At 38.9% G+C, this 15,568-nt stretch overlaps 1 protein-coding gene across 1 annotated transcript in view; it reads left to right on the forward strand.

The window, feature by feature from the left end:
- ush2a (Usher syndrome 2A (autosomal recessive, mild)) overlaps window positions 1-15,568 on the forward strand; it is a 929,735-nt gene that overhangs the window by 419,966 nt on the left and 494,201 nt on the right. Inside the window, 1 exon segment of the mRNA XM_072580162.1 lies at window positions 13,137-13,289. Within this exon segment, the coding sequence (XP_072436263.1) occupies window positions 13,137-13,289 (153 nt within the window).

Below are 15,568 nucleotides of genomic sequence, written 5' to 3' on the forward strand. Positions count from 1 at the left end.
CGGGGACTGGAGCAGGGGGTTGGAAACCACGTGGAATAATATTTCAATAACTGCTTTTGTGCAGCCAAGGAAAGGGAAGGAAATACAAATTTATGATGATGAGAGCTGGAGTTCTCTCCTTACCTGTTCATCTCAGAATAAAAAGCTGAGTGAAAAAGTAATCTGTGGAAATAACTTTTCTCTGAGAACTCTAGAACTCTACTGCTGAGGATTTCAAGGTACAATTAACAATTGTGGTCTCAGGTTAAGAATCTAACAGCTTGAGGATTAGTTAACTGCATAACCTTTATTTTCCCTGTCTGTATCAGGCACACTCCTTTTAAAGTCTTGGAGTCATAGAGATGTACAGCATGGAAACAGACCCTTTGGTCCAACCCGTCCATGCCGACCATATATCCCAACCCAACCTGCCAGCACCCAGCCCATATCCCTCCAAACCCTTCCTATTCATATATCCATCCAGATGCCTCTTAAATGTTGCAATTGTACTGGCCTCCATCACGTCCACTGGCAGCTCATTCCATACATGAACCACCCTCTGTGTGAAAAAGTTGCCCCCTAGGTCTCTTGTATATCTTTCCCCCTCACCCTAAACCTATGCCCACTAATTATGGACTCCCTGAACCTAGGGTAAAGACTTTGTCTATTTACCCTATCCATGCCCCTCATAATTTTGTAAACCTCTATAAGGTCACGCTTCAGCCTCCAACACTCCAGGGAAAAAGCCCCAGCCTGATCTGCCTCTCCCAATAGCTCAAATCCTCCAACCCAGGCAACATCCTTGTAAATCTTTTCTGAACCCTTTCAAGTTTCACAACATCTTTCCAATAGGAAGGAGACCATAATTGCATGCAATATTCCAACAGTGGCCTAACCAATGTCCTGTACAGCAGCAACATGACCTCCCAACTCCTGTACTCAATACTCTGACCAATAAAGGAAAGCATACCAAACGCCTTCTTCGCTATCCTATCGACCTACGACTCCACTTTCAAGGAGCTATGAACCTGCACTCCGAAGTCTCTTTGTTCAGCAACACTCCCTAGGACCTTACCATTAAGTGTATAAGTCCTGCTAAGATTTGCTTTCCCAAAATGCAGCACCTCGCATTTATCTGAATTAAACTCCATCTGCCACTTCTCAGCCCATCTGGTCCAGATCCTGTTGTAATCTGAGGTAACCCTCTTCGCTGTCCACTACATCTCCAATTTTGGTGTCATCTGCAAACTTACTAACTGTACCTCTTATATTCGCATCCAACTCATTTATGTAAATGACAAAAAGTAGAGAACCCAGCACCGATCCTTGTGGCACTCCACTGGTCACAGGCCTCCAGTCTGAAAAACAACCCTCCACCACCACACTCTGTCTTCTATCTTTGAGCCAGTTCTGTATGCAAATGGCTAGTTCTCCATATATTCTGTGAGATCTAACTTTGCTAATCAATCTCCCATGGGCAACCTTGTCGAATGCCTTAGCGAATTCAATATAGATCACTTGTATCACATTGCCCTCATCAATCCTCTTTGTTACTTCTTCAAAAAACTCAATCAAGTTTATGAGACATGATTTCCTACATACAAAGCCATGTTGACTATCCCTAATCAGTCCTTGCCTTTCCAAATACATGTACATCCTTTCCCTTAGGATTCCCTCCAACAACCTGCCCACCACCGAGGTCAGGCTCACTGGTCTATAGTTCCCTGGCTTGTCCTTACCACCCTTCTTAAACAGTGGCACTACGTTAGCCAACCTCCAGTCTTCCAGCACCTCACCTGTGACTATCGATGATACAAATATCTCAGCGAGAGGCCCAGCAATCACTTCTCTAGCTTTCCATAGAGTTGTAGGGTACACCTGATCAGGTCCTGGGGATTTATTCACCTTTATGCGTTTCAAGATATCCAGCACTTCCTCCTCTGTAATATGGACACTTTGCAAGGTGTCACCATCTATTTCCCTACAGCCTATGTCTTCCATATCCTTTTCCACAGTAAATACTGATGCAAAATACTTGTTTAGTATCTCCTCCATTTTGTGCGGCTCTACACAAAGGCCGCCTTGCTGATCTTTGAGGGGCCCTATTCTCTCCCTAGTTACCTTTTTGTCCTTAATGTATTTGTAAAAACCCTTTGGATTCTCCTTAATTCTATTTGCCAAAGCTATCTCATGTCCCTTTTTTGCCCTCCTGATTTCTATCTTAAGTATACTCCTACTGCCTTTATATTCTTCTGAGGATTCACTAGATCTATACTGTCTAAACATGACATATGCTTCCTTCCTTTTCTTAACCAAACCCTCAATTTCTTTAGTCATCCAGCATTCCCTATACGTACCAGCCTTTCCTTTCACCCTGACAGGAATATACTTTCTCTGAACTCTCGTTACCTCATTTCTGAAGGCTTCCCATTTTCCAGCCTTCCCTTTTCCTGCGAACATCTGCCCCCAATCAGCTTTTGAATGTTCTTGCCTTATACTGTCAAAATTGGCCTTTCTCCAATTTAGAACTTCAACTTTTAGATCTGGTCTATGCTTTTCCATCACTATTTTAAATCTAATAGAATTATGTTCACTGGCCCCAAAGTGCTCTCCCACTGACACCTCAGTCACCTGCCCTGCCTTATTTACCAAGAGTAGGTCAAGTTTTGCACCTTTTCTAGTAGGTACATCCACATTCTGAATCAGAAAATTTTCTGCACACACTTAACAAATTCCTCTCCATCCAAACCCTTAACACTATGGCAGTCCCCGTCTACGTTTGGAAAGTTAAAATCCCCTACCATAATCACCCTATTATTCTTACAGATAGCTGAGATCTCCTTACAAGTTTGTTTCTCAATTTCCCTCTGACTATTAGGAGGTCTATAATACAATCCCAATAAGGTGATCATCCCTTTCTTATTTCTCAGTTCCACCCCAATAACCTCCATGGATGTATTTCCAGGAAAATTCTCCCTCAGCACAGCTGTAATGCTATCTCTTATCATAAATGCTACTCCCTCTCCTCTCTTGCCTCCCTTTCTATCCTTCCTGTAGCATTTGTAGCATGGAACATTAAGCTGCCAGTCCTGCCCAGCTCTGAGCCATGTTTCTGTAATTGCTATGATATCCCAGTCGCATGTTCCTAACCATGTCCTGAGTTCATCTGCCTTCCTTGTTCGGCCCCTTGCATTGAAAGAAATCCAGTTTACTTTATTAGTCCTACCTTGTCCCTGCCTGCCCTGACTGTTTGACTCTCTTCTGTTCTCAACTGTATTCATCTCAGACTGACCCTCTTTCCTCACTATGGCTGTTCGTGCTACATTCCCCTGAGAATCCATCACCCCCTACATTTTCCAAAACAGCATACCTGTTTGAAATGGGGTATAGTCACAAAAGACTCCTGCACTAGCTGACTACCTCTCTTACCTTTCCTGGAGTTAACCCATCTATGTGACTGTATTTGAGACTTTCCCCCCTTCCTATGACTGCTATCCATCACATACTGTTGCTCTTGCAAATTCCTCATTGCTTCTAACTGTCTCTCTAACCAACCCATTCAATCTGGTAAGATTTGCAACCAACAGCATTTATGCAGATATAATCCACAGTAACCCTTAATCTCCCTTTAAACTCCCACATCTGTCAAGAAGCACATATCACTCTACTAAAGGCCATTTTTGCTCCTTCACAATCTACAGACCCAGAAAATAACAGTCTTATTCCTCTACAAACACTGCCCCAGGTTAAATTAATAGTTATGGCTTATATTTTAAGGTTAATCAAGAGTCATATCTTCAAAAACATATAATCAAGAAAGAACTCATTCCACTCACTACTACAGACTTTCTATGGGCCACACTTAAAACAACAATTCACTTATCTGATTCTGTGCTGTGAACCTTGCCCAACAGTTCCTCTAAGATCAGTTGTGAATTTCACTGTTTGTTAATTTTCCTAGACACATTGTGATATCCAGTGATGCATGAATTCAAACAGCGAAAGCAGTGTCAGTTTCTTTCTCTCTCTCTCTACTGCACTGACTTCACCATGTGCTTCCTTTGTCTGTTCTTCTTCCTTTTAAAACTGCTGTTGTTTTGACCTTTTTTCCCCAAAGTTCCAAAACAATGCAACAGCATATAAAACAGTAATTGCTGCTCCTGGAATTTGAGGAAATCACCTCCAGCACCTAAAATACCTCAAAAATATGAGCAGCTGTTACAACCAGAAATTTTTCCTGTCCTCCATCTTGGTTAACTCAAGAAAATTATAACTTTTTTTGCAGCATTTTTAATTTATTTTCCCTCGGGACTAGTTGGGATTTAATAGTTTCCTCACACAAGAAAACATTGGTAACTCACTCTGTGTTTAAATTGAAGTATGATAGCTGTGCATTAAAATGCAATAAAAATATTTTTTGCAGCTGACTGAGAGGGGTTTAAAATGAGGGTAGTCCATTCTCCTTCCTAACCAAGGTATAATACAGTATGTGATGAGTTAAGCAGATTCCAGCTGCCTAGAAGCTGACATCACACATGGGTGACTCCACAGGAAACTCAGATCACTTAGACTCACTTTAATGTGAGAATAATCCGAGTCATGCACAATGATTTTCTTGGTACCTTAGCATACGTGATGGAAAGTGCACCATTACTGTCAAAGGCAAAACAAAAATAAAATAAAACAAGCACAACACAAAGACCTGTGGATCCTGACGTTCTGAAACAAACAGACAGTGATGCAGAAACATAGTGTGCCTGGCAGCATCGATGGGAAGAAAGTAGAGTTCGCATTTCAAGTCCAGTGGCATACAAGACACACATCTACTGCTTCCCCTCTATCCACTTTGGTTGAGATTTCTCGAAAAACTCTCATAAATTAGTGCTGACTTTGCTTAATTAGACTTTGCTTTTTTAAAATGTTCTGCCATTATTTCCTTAATATTTGATTGCAATGCTTCTCTAACAATAAGTGTTGGTATAATCAACCAATAGTTACATGCTTTCTGCCTCCCTCCCATTTTTGAAAAGGGCTATCACGTTAACAGTTTTTCAATTCTGTTGTACTTCTCCCACAGAGAAAGTGGCTGCAGTTTGGGAAAACCACAGCCAATGCATTTACCATCTCTGTAGCTACCTCTTTTAAGATCCTAGATGTAAGCCATCAGGACGAAGGGGTTTATCTTCATTTAGTCCCATTAGTTTGGCTTATACTGCCTCTTTAGTGACAGTAATGGTATTTAATTCCTTCCCCATATTCTTTAGTATTATTAGAATGTTTGAAGTATCTTATGTTGTAAAGATTGATGCAAAACACCTCTTTAACTCCTCTGCTACTTTCATGTCCCTCAAAATCTTCTTCCCCAGATTCATTTTCTAAGGTGCCTATATCGACTTTGAGCTCTTTCTTCCTTTGCATTAATTTAAAGAAGCTCTTGATATCAGTTTTTATATTCCTCACCAGTTTGCCTTCATAGTTTATCTTCTTTATCTTTATTATCTTTACAGTCCTCTTTTGCTGGATTCTGAATTAATCCCAGTCTTCAGAGTTAACCTGACGTTTTCCTCCTAGAATGCTTTTTCTTTCTTCTTAACTTGCTTGGTTAGCCATGGTTGGTTTATTCCTCTTTTAGAATCTTTCCTTCTCACCACTTGGATGTATTTTTGCTGAGAGTCATGAATTACCTTCTCAAAGGGGCGGCCCAGGGTTCAGTGGTTAGCACTGCTGCCTCAAAGCGCCAGGGACCCAAGTCCAATTCCAGCCTCAGTCTATGTGTGGTTTGCACATTTTCCCTGTGTTTGCGTGGGTTTCCTCTGGGTGCTCCGGTTTCTTCCCACAGTCCAAAGATTTGCAGGCTAGGTGAATTGGCTTTGCTAAATTGCCGATAGCATTCAGGGATGTGAAGGTGCATTAGTCAGGGGAAATTTAGAGTAATTGTGTAGGGGAATGGGCCTGGGTTACTCTTCAGAGGGTCGGTGTAGACTTGTTGGGCTGAAGGGCCTGTTTCCACATTGTAGAGATTCTATAATTCTAGAAACACCTGCCACTGCTTTCTTACTATCATTCTTGCTAATCTATCCACCCAGTTCACTTTAGCTCACTCTATCCTCAGATTATTATAATTCCCTTTAGTTTAAACACAATAGTTTCCATGCAAAGTTTCTTACTCTCAAACTGAATATTAAATTCTGTCATGTTATGATCACTACTTCTTCGAAGATCTGTTACTCAGAAGTCATTTATTAAACCTGGCTTATTACCCATCACTAGATCCAAGCTGGTCTGCTACCTGGTTGGCTCCTTGACATATTGCTCTGTGAAACTATCTCTAACTCTCTGAATTCACTGTCATAGCTACTCTTTCCAATTTGATTCATCCAATCAAAGTGAAGATTAAAATCATCCATAATTGTCGATCTATTCTTTACACATGCTCCTATTATTTGTTCATTGATAGTTTTTTTACAAAGTAGCTACGCTTTTGGTGGGGGGGGGGGGGTGGAGGGGTGGGACACGGGTGGGCATTACTCCAACCAATACCTTCTTTCCCTCGTTTTTTTAATCTCCACCCAAATGGACTCTACGTCACTTAAACCTTTATCATCTCTCACAAATACCCTAATGTAATTTCTTATTAACAGTGCTACCCCACCACTTTCCCATCCCTCGTATCTCTCCAAACGGTCAAATATTCTTGAATGTTAAGTTCTCAGTTTTGATCTCTTTGTAACCGTATTTCTACAATGGCTATGAGATCATATTTATTTACCTTGATTTGCACCATCAGTTCATTTATCTTGTTCCAAATGGTTCATGTATTAGGACACAAAGTTTCCCTACACTTCTGTCATTCCTTGGTATGATATGACATCCACATATTCTGTCTTTTTTTTATTTTCTGATAGCAATCAACTCCATGGTGATGTCATTTCCTGTTCATTTTCAGAGGGGTTGATAGATGTGTTTGTTTATGGCATTGTGGTTGGAGTGCCAGGCCTCTAGGAATTCTCTGGCATGTCTTTGCTTAGCCTGTCCCAGGATAGATGTGTTGTCCCAGTCGAAATGGTGGTTTTTTTCATCCATGTGTAGGGCTACGAGGGAGAGAGGGTTATGTATTTTTGTGGCTAGCTAGTGTTTGTGTATCCTGGTGGCTAACTTTCTTCCTGTTTGTCCTACGTAGTGTTTGTGGCAGCCCTTGCATGGAATTTTGTAGACAACGTTGGTTTTGTCCATGGGGTGGACTGGGTCTTTTAAGTTTGTTAGTTTTTGTTTGAGAGTGTTGGTGGGTTTGTGTGCTACTAGGAGTCCGAGGGGTCTTAGTAGTTTGGCATGCTGCCAGTACCTGCATGCTTACCTTCATTGACTGGTGTACAAGAACACCCAGATCTCTTTGTACTGCCCCTTTACCTAAATTGATTCCATTTAGGTAGTAATCTGCCTTCCTGTTCTTGCCACCAAAGTGGATAACCATACATTTATCCACATTAAACTGCATCTGCCATGCATCTGACCACTCACCTAACCTGTCCAGGTCACCCTGTAATCTCCTAACATCCTCCTCACATTTCACCCTGCCACCCAGCTTAGTACCATCAGCAAATTTGCTAATGTTATTACTAATACCATCTTCTATATCATTAACATATATTGTAAAAAGCTGCGGTCCCAGCACTGATCGCTGCGGTACCCCACTGGTCTCTGCCTGCCATTCCGAAATGGAGCCATTTATCACTACTCTTTGTTTCCTATCAGCCAACCAACTTTCAATCCAAGTTAGTACTTTGCCCCAATACCATGCGCCCTAATTTTGCTCACTAACCTCCTATGTGGGACTTTATCAAAAGCTTTCTGAAAGTCCAGGTACACTACATCTACTGGATCTCCCTCATCCACCTTCAGAGTTATGTCCTCAGAAAATTCCAGAAGATTAGTCAAGTATGATTTCCCCTTCATAAATCCATGCTGACTCTGACCTATCATGTTACTACTATCCAAATGTGTCGTAATTTCATCCTTTATAATAGACTCCAGCATCTTTCCCACCACTGAGGTCAGACTAACACAGCCAGAAATCCTAACCACCTTACCATACATCAAAGAAGTTTCATAAATGACAGCCAGACTACTAAGATCCCTCGGAATCCTAGTAGCCACCAACACTCTCAAACAAAAACTAACAAACTTAAAAGACCCAGTACAACCCATGGACAAAACCAACGTCTTATACAAAATACCATGCACAAACACTACGTAGGACAAACAGGAAGAAAGTTAGCCACCAGGATACACGAACACCAGCTAGCCACAAAAAGACACGACCCTCTCTCCCTCATAGTCCTACACATGGATGAAAAAAACCACCATCTCGACTGGGACAACACATCTATCCTGTGACAGGCTAAGCAAAGAGGCTAAGCATGTCCTGTGACATGCCAGAGAATTCCTAGAGGCCTGGCACTCCAACCACAATGCCATAAACAAACGCATAAATCTAGATACCACCTATCAACCCCTCTGAAAATGAACAGGAAATGACATCATCACAAATCCCAGGAACACCATCCAGGACAAACATATAAATAGAAAGCAGGAGACAACTGCTTCGCTTCACTTCGAGGTTGCCACTGATGATGTTACCTAGCCAGGTAATGAAACGTCTGGATATCAAACCTACAGCTCAGCGAGCAAATCTACACCCTAAACTGTGCAATCTCACAATATCATTAATTGCTCATTAAAGCAGAGAAAAATGGACATTTCTACTAGATTTTCTGAAAAAAAACAAGAACAACAGGCCGGTTGTCGAAGTCAGTGAATCATGAAGATTGGAAATCCTATCTATGGTTTTTCCAGTTTCCTTATGGTAAATGATGACAATTTGAAAGATAAGGGTTTAACATCTATGTTACAATACAGATTTCACTGTATTAAACAGATATTTATGAACAGAAACACAGGTTTCTATTTATTCTAAAGAGAAGAAGAAAACCTATATCCAAACAACAAATAAAATTTTAAAAGGAATAGTATTTTGTAGTTCTGTTAATCCAATTATCATTTATACTGCACAAACCTATGACTGTTTGAGGGTTGAAAATAAAATTTTAATTGAAAGTAAAGGGTGTATGTTTTGACTTGATTGTATTATATTACCTCTGCCCCAGTTTATATATATTCAACAAAATATTCCTCAATTCAGTGTGATTAATTGAACAGCAATACATAATTTCTGAGGTACCAAGTTAAGTTGTTTTACCAATGTGAAGTAAATTACTTCAGAATCAATATATGTATTTAAAAAGTGTAAAATGCCATGCTTAGTTTCCTTTTAAAACATAATTGGTGTTTGACAATCCCAGTGAAATTGATTCTCAATTAATCTAGTGATGAGTAATGTATAATACGTTAGTATATTCACCAATGTAACTTGCCTCTTGTTTATTACTGCTCAGGAACAAATGTTTGCAAAATTGAAAAATAAGACACAATGTATAAAACAATGGGAAAAAATCACATATTTGAGTTGTTTTAATTATTGGTTTAACTGTATGAACATGTATAAAAACAGCTGCAATAAAATGCTCTAATAATTGAGCAGAATATTTACAGAGGAAAGCTTTACAGAAAATGGCAGGTCGCTGCATTGATCAGTAACAGTAATCACCTCCTGCCTAAGATAAATCAAGCCCCCAGGCTAAGAAATAGAATTATTTTGTTATTAGCATTGTTTTTATGCCTGTACCTAAGGTACAACTGCACTGATGTGGGAACCTGTGTTTATCTTTCCAACTAAAGAAGTACTAGCCCTCCATTAAGGTGTGCAGTGAATGTTCCATTGTGCTGTAAACTATGAACTGGTATCTGAAAAGAAAACTGCACAGAATATTTTGTTCTTACCTCTTTTTAACTTATTTAAATTCAAAGTTGACCATTTTGTTCTTATTACCATATAAACTAAGCTGACCATGATGGCCTTCAAGCATATTTATAGACTCTTTAAAAATATAAATGGAAACAAGAACAAAACTTGCATTTCTAAAACACTGCTAACATAGTACAATGTACCAAGCAACATTGTCATACAAAATTTGATGCCAGTTAGTCACAGCAGGATAAATGAAAACCATTAGAGTTTTAAAGAGGGTCCTCATTGAGAATAGAACGTTAGAGCAATTTAGGAAGAGGATTCCAAACTCAGAGCCTACTGAACTCCAGACATGGCTGTGAAAGATGGTGTGATTAGAATTATTAAAGAATAAGACTTAATTTAGAGATGTGCAGAGATCCTGAAATGTTGTGGAACTGGAGAAGAACAGGGAAGTAAAAAGAAAAGTGGGGATTTGAAATTAGTGATTCACATTGGTCCAAAAATTCCAAATTCTTTTTTCACCCCAATGATCACACTTTCTCTGATTCTAGGCCATTGACTCTCAATCTCTTTGGCTCTCAGCTGTGAGACGGAATAAAAAGAATTCAGCTGTTAAATTCTGCCAGACCTCTGAGATACTCATAAGTGCAGACTTCTTGTGCATTACCCCAGTCACTTTCTGCCATTTCTGTTACTATCAGGTCTATTCGCTTGAAGGTATGACCTTATCTGTCCTCTTCAGTGGTCAATAAAATCGCATGGAACTATTTTGAAATTGTAAGGGTCATAGCAGGAGATTTATACTGATTGTAATGACCATCAGCTTGCTGAATTTCACTGCTTAGGCCGAGAAACAAATTTTGATAACTCGGCTGTGTTACTCAGACTGTCAGCACAAATATGAGGCAGTTATTTCAGAAGATGAAATGAGAAAAGGAAAGAAATTAAATGTTCCCAGGACAACTACCATTGCATTGATATTTTACATTGCATTTAGAAATTCATGACAATCAGAATGGTTATTTGTGGAGATAATTCCTTGAAATTTGGCTGTGTGTGAACTATTGGATCAATTTTAAATTTATCGGCTGGGCAGATGCCAGTTAACAACAGTTATTTCCGTGCACAGATTCTGCTCATTTCCAACCTTACCCGATGGGTTCTGTGGGGTGGTATCTCGGAAAAAGCATCAAAACCTATTCAAATTGATGGCATTTTGAATCAATAGAATCCCGATTCAACTTTAATGATGAAATTAAGTGTGTGTTTCTGTGTGCAGCTTTCCAGACAGCTGCAAGAAGCTCTTAGTTCATGTTATGTTTCCAAGAACTCTTTTAACCCTACTCACCTGGCAGAAATTGGGCAGGCACACTTGAAAATTGACCAGACTACTTGTTTTCCACAGGGGGTGGGCCAGCTTTGATTTTTGCTTTAACTTTGTCTCCAACTCATTCTCTGTCCTGTTTGACAAAGGGAATTGTACAAGTTTTAGCCCCCCTATTCTCTTGGATAACAAGCTGAACGTTTGTTTCAGTTAGGTGTCCTGGCCAACTAAACCAATATGCTGTAAACCTTACCTGCAAATGTTTGCACCGAATTATTGACCACAGTGCCAACTACATTTCCTGTTTGGAAAATAAAATTGAAAAAAAACTCCATTGTTAGGATTTCTCAAAGCATTTCAAAAATCAATAATTATTTTTTGAAATACATTAATTATGTAGGCAATTTTCACATAGTATGATCATTAGTCAGCTGACCTATTCTTTGTAGTATTGTTTGAGAGAGAAATGCTAGCCAGAATATCAAACAAATTCACTGTTGTGTCAATATTGCAGATTGGATATTCTACTTCCTCCTCTATTATATAAAAAAAACATAACTTCACTCTTCTTTTATTCTCATTTAATTATCTGCATATCAAAATTTGGGTGCTCTTGATTCACAACAGCTCTGTTTTCTGAGTGAGTTAATTGAGAATGCAATATTCTAAATTTGCATGTTTTACTCTGGAACTGAATTATGAAAGAGCACAACAACAGAAAGCTACAGCAAACATTAAAACTTTATTTATCTTTAAAAATAAAGTCTTTAAATAATTTGATAAGCATAACGATTTGTAAGAGAAAGCATATTTGTTTATTCCTGACTATTATTGATGTTTCTGGGACTGCCAATGACATCTATATGATTAGATTTTCTGCACTATATTTAGATTTGCTGTGGTTAGAATATACCCTTTTCTCTTTCATTCAACCTACTTTTGGCCATGATTGATGAGTACATCAGTAAATGATTTGGAGAGCATCCACAAATTCTTTGAAGCTAAATATTTTTACAGTTAAATACAAAGCAGAGTTTTGAAATGAGTGCTGAAAAGTCTACATGCCAAGAATTTCCTTGGAGGTTCTTACACAATAACTTAAGTGGGAGATCAGCAGATACAATATATGGCTGTTAACATGGTTTCTCCAGAGTTTCTAATGATCATCTGCCAAATTTACAGTGAAGCTAATAGTTAGCACACATTGGACCTGAAGGTAGGAGCATATAAGGGGGTCAGGGCAGAAGATAGAAAGGCACGTATGTGATGAGGGTTTGAAGTGGAACAATCAAATCTGCAGGAGATTTTCAGGAGAAATTCAATGGAAATTCCTGTCTAATATCTTCTTTTAAAAGCAGCATGCTAAAATAATTTTCTTCTGCAAAGATATAAACTGTGGTGATTAAAATATACAACTCAATAAATTTCATGTAAAGACCAGCAACTGGCCAACTGAAATGTATTTTTCTTGGAACGAAGTGATTTTACTAAAGTACCTTCAATGACTAAAAATGCTAGATATGCACAGTAGGAGTCATTCAGTATTTGGAAGAGAAAAGCATCCTAGCCATTATCTGATGCTTCACGCAGTCTCCCCGTGTTTCTATACAGCAGCATTGTCTCAATCCATATCATAGCTGCTCTGGACTTCAATTTAATCAATTTATCCTTTGTCTCTTTTTGTCTCCCTTCATTCAGGTACCAAGATGTTGACTGATTTGATATATATTATGCTTTTCTTTCAGAATTATAGTATTCATGGAATTTTTCACTCCTCTCTGCTTGATTATTTAAAATTTGTATCTAATTAAATAAAGCAAATAACATTAATGATCATCATAATTAACAAGGAAATTAATTACTTGATAAAAAGTGAATCTTGTATACAACATACTATGAAATCAGTTATTGTATATAACAATGGATAATAAAATTTGATTGAAATGCATTCATACATTTTTTCTCTCTCAGGCATCACTTAAGGAGGATGTACAATGAGTTCAGCTAGTATTGCTAAGACTGAGGACAGAACCCCAGAAAACGTTCCTGTTCCTATTGTCCGCTCTTAAGCATCCAATTCCTTTAACATTTCCAGGCCAGAACCAGGGTTACCAAATGGTGGGTGATTTTTTTTTTGCCTGAAGTTAAAAACATGATTAGCAAAGGTAAATTAATATTCTAGATGACAACTTATATGTGGCACTTAATTTTTAATGACCATTTTAACACATAAAAAACTCCTGAGATAGCATCATTTTATAAAGCTCAGAAATTGCAGTCATTTAGAGTGTCATATTTAAATAGCTCAAAAGTGCTCCCTTTTGACTGTTATTGAGTACTACATCTGAAAGATGTGTATTCTAGCTTTTTGACGGTATACAGAATTCTTCACTGCTTTTATCTGGAACCCATAGAGAACCCTTTTTTAAAATGTAAAATAGCAAACCAAACTTTCATTGAACAACCAATCAGTTTTGTAACATATAAACGATGGTGGTTGATAGATCTCACATTTAGTTGAAAGTGCTATTTCTTTTTTTTTACTGAAGGCTGGATTTTTCACTCCGGTAGAGCAGTAAGGCAGAAGAGCAGTAAGCTTTAGTGCTCAATGGCATCATGCTAGGCTGACCCTGTGAGACTTCCTGAGATCAATCTTAATTATGTAATCACAGCAAGCCACTCGTCCACTTTGGTCCTGGAGTGAGCAGCTCACTAGCAATGTGATAGAGAGGGTCATGCAGTTGAGCAGCCTCTGAAAGAAAGCAGGCAGAATTCCAAGAAATGTAGACATCCTGAAGAAAATTAGTTTTAGCTTTTGAAAGATTGCAATGTCTTTCAGTCACAGTTTCTGCTTTTTCCAAAAGTCAGATGAGATCAAAGAATTGGCTGGCAGAGAAGTAAAACCCTTTGGTCAGCATAGGAGTTTGTGGCCAAATAATGAAATGGTATAGCAGTGGATGGTGCTGCTGCAAGTTGGAATCTGTCAAGAGCATTGGCATTTCAGGGCATTAACCCCAACGAATAACTTCCAAGTTGCCTGATATGGTCATTGCCAGTACTATTTACTTGTAAGACCTGGATGCAGATGCAGATAAAGATGAAGGACTATCCCACAGAAATGTCTAACAGATAAATAATTGATGTACATATAACTTGCAGTGTTGTGAACCTGTAGCCTGTTTGTACTCATCACGCCAAGTTCTCTCATAACATCAGAGCTCTTTCACTGCTTATCATAAATAACCATATTGAAGCAGGACAGATGTTCAAACTGGAAGTTAAAACAAGCGTAGCAATCTCACATTTGCAAAGATCTTTGAGAATAAAATCATTGTAACAGGGTACAGCTAAATGATCAATGGTTGCTCACTGACATATAGGGTGTGTTACTGGCAGATCACGTGACCATCAATAGCTCTATTCTTTGACGTGTACTGGCATTGGAAAACTGTGCATCATTGCTATTGCTTTTAGATAAAGAGGGGATGAAAGTAATAGCTGTATTGACCCATGCATTAGCCACCTCCCTGATACATTTGTGGGAAGTGTTTTGGCTAATATTACTGATGACCTGTTTACTAGCCTTGAATGAAGCAGGAGCAAATATGCTGAACATAAAGCTGAGCCTTGTCTGCCCCTATCAATACAAAAAGTTCATTGCATGTCCTCTTCAAACAAATGGCACTGAGCTTCTACTGATTCTCTGCAAACCTAAAGCCCATGAGTCAGTTCCCCCACACAATAGCTGTGAAAATTTAAATTCTAAGAGATCTAACTTGGAACCTCGTCCCTGCCAACTTTCACATAGGATACTGAGGGAACACTTAGTGAGATCTGGAGTGAGGTATTCATCTGCTGGGTTCAATGCATTTTCAGTATCCTGCAAATGACCCTTGAAGCCTATGGGTACTGATACTGTAGATGATCAGCTAGCACAATTCTGATTTAATTGCAAAGATTGCAGTTCATGGACTTTTAAAGTATAAGATGACTTACCATATTGTCCAGCAGAATGATGAATTTACTTGCAAGAAATTTTAACTCTTGCACTCTTGGTGAAAGAGAAAGAGCAGCTTCAATTTTATTTCAAGTCTTAAGCTGGCTCAGTGGAAATGGAAGTGTGTAGAAAGTCTTCACAATCTTGGCAACATGAGGCTGAGCAATTTTAATATCTCTGCAATACTGCCCACATCAGTGGTCATAGCACAAAAATGTAAGGAAGCACATTGGCATCCGGCAGGAAGCTAAAGTTTAACAGCAGGAACAGACCTTAAGATTCATGTATTGTTTAAGGTATAGGGGGCTGAGGCTGATGTACGGGGAGATTAGATTTTGCTTGGTGCGGCTCCGAGCAGAGGTTCTGCAGCTTCGGATCCCAGGGTTTCTTTTTCAAAAAG

The sequence above is a fragment of the Chiloscyllium punctatum genome, chromosome 11, assembly GCF_047496795.1.
Source record: "Chiloscyllium punctatum isolate Juve2018m chromosome 11, sChiPun1.3, whole genome shotgun sequence".
NCBI classification, from domain to species: domain Eukaryota; kingdom Metazoa; phylum Chordata; class Chondrichthyes; order Orectolobiformes; family Hemiscylliidae; genus Chiloscyllium; species Chiloscyllium punctatum.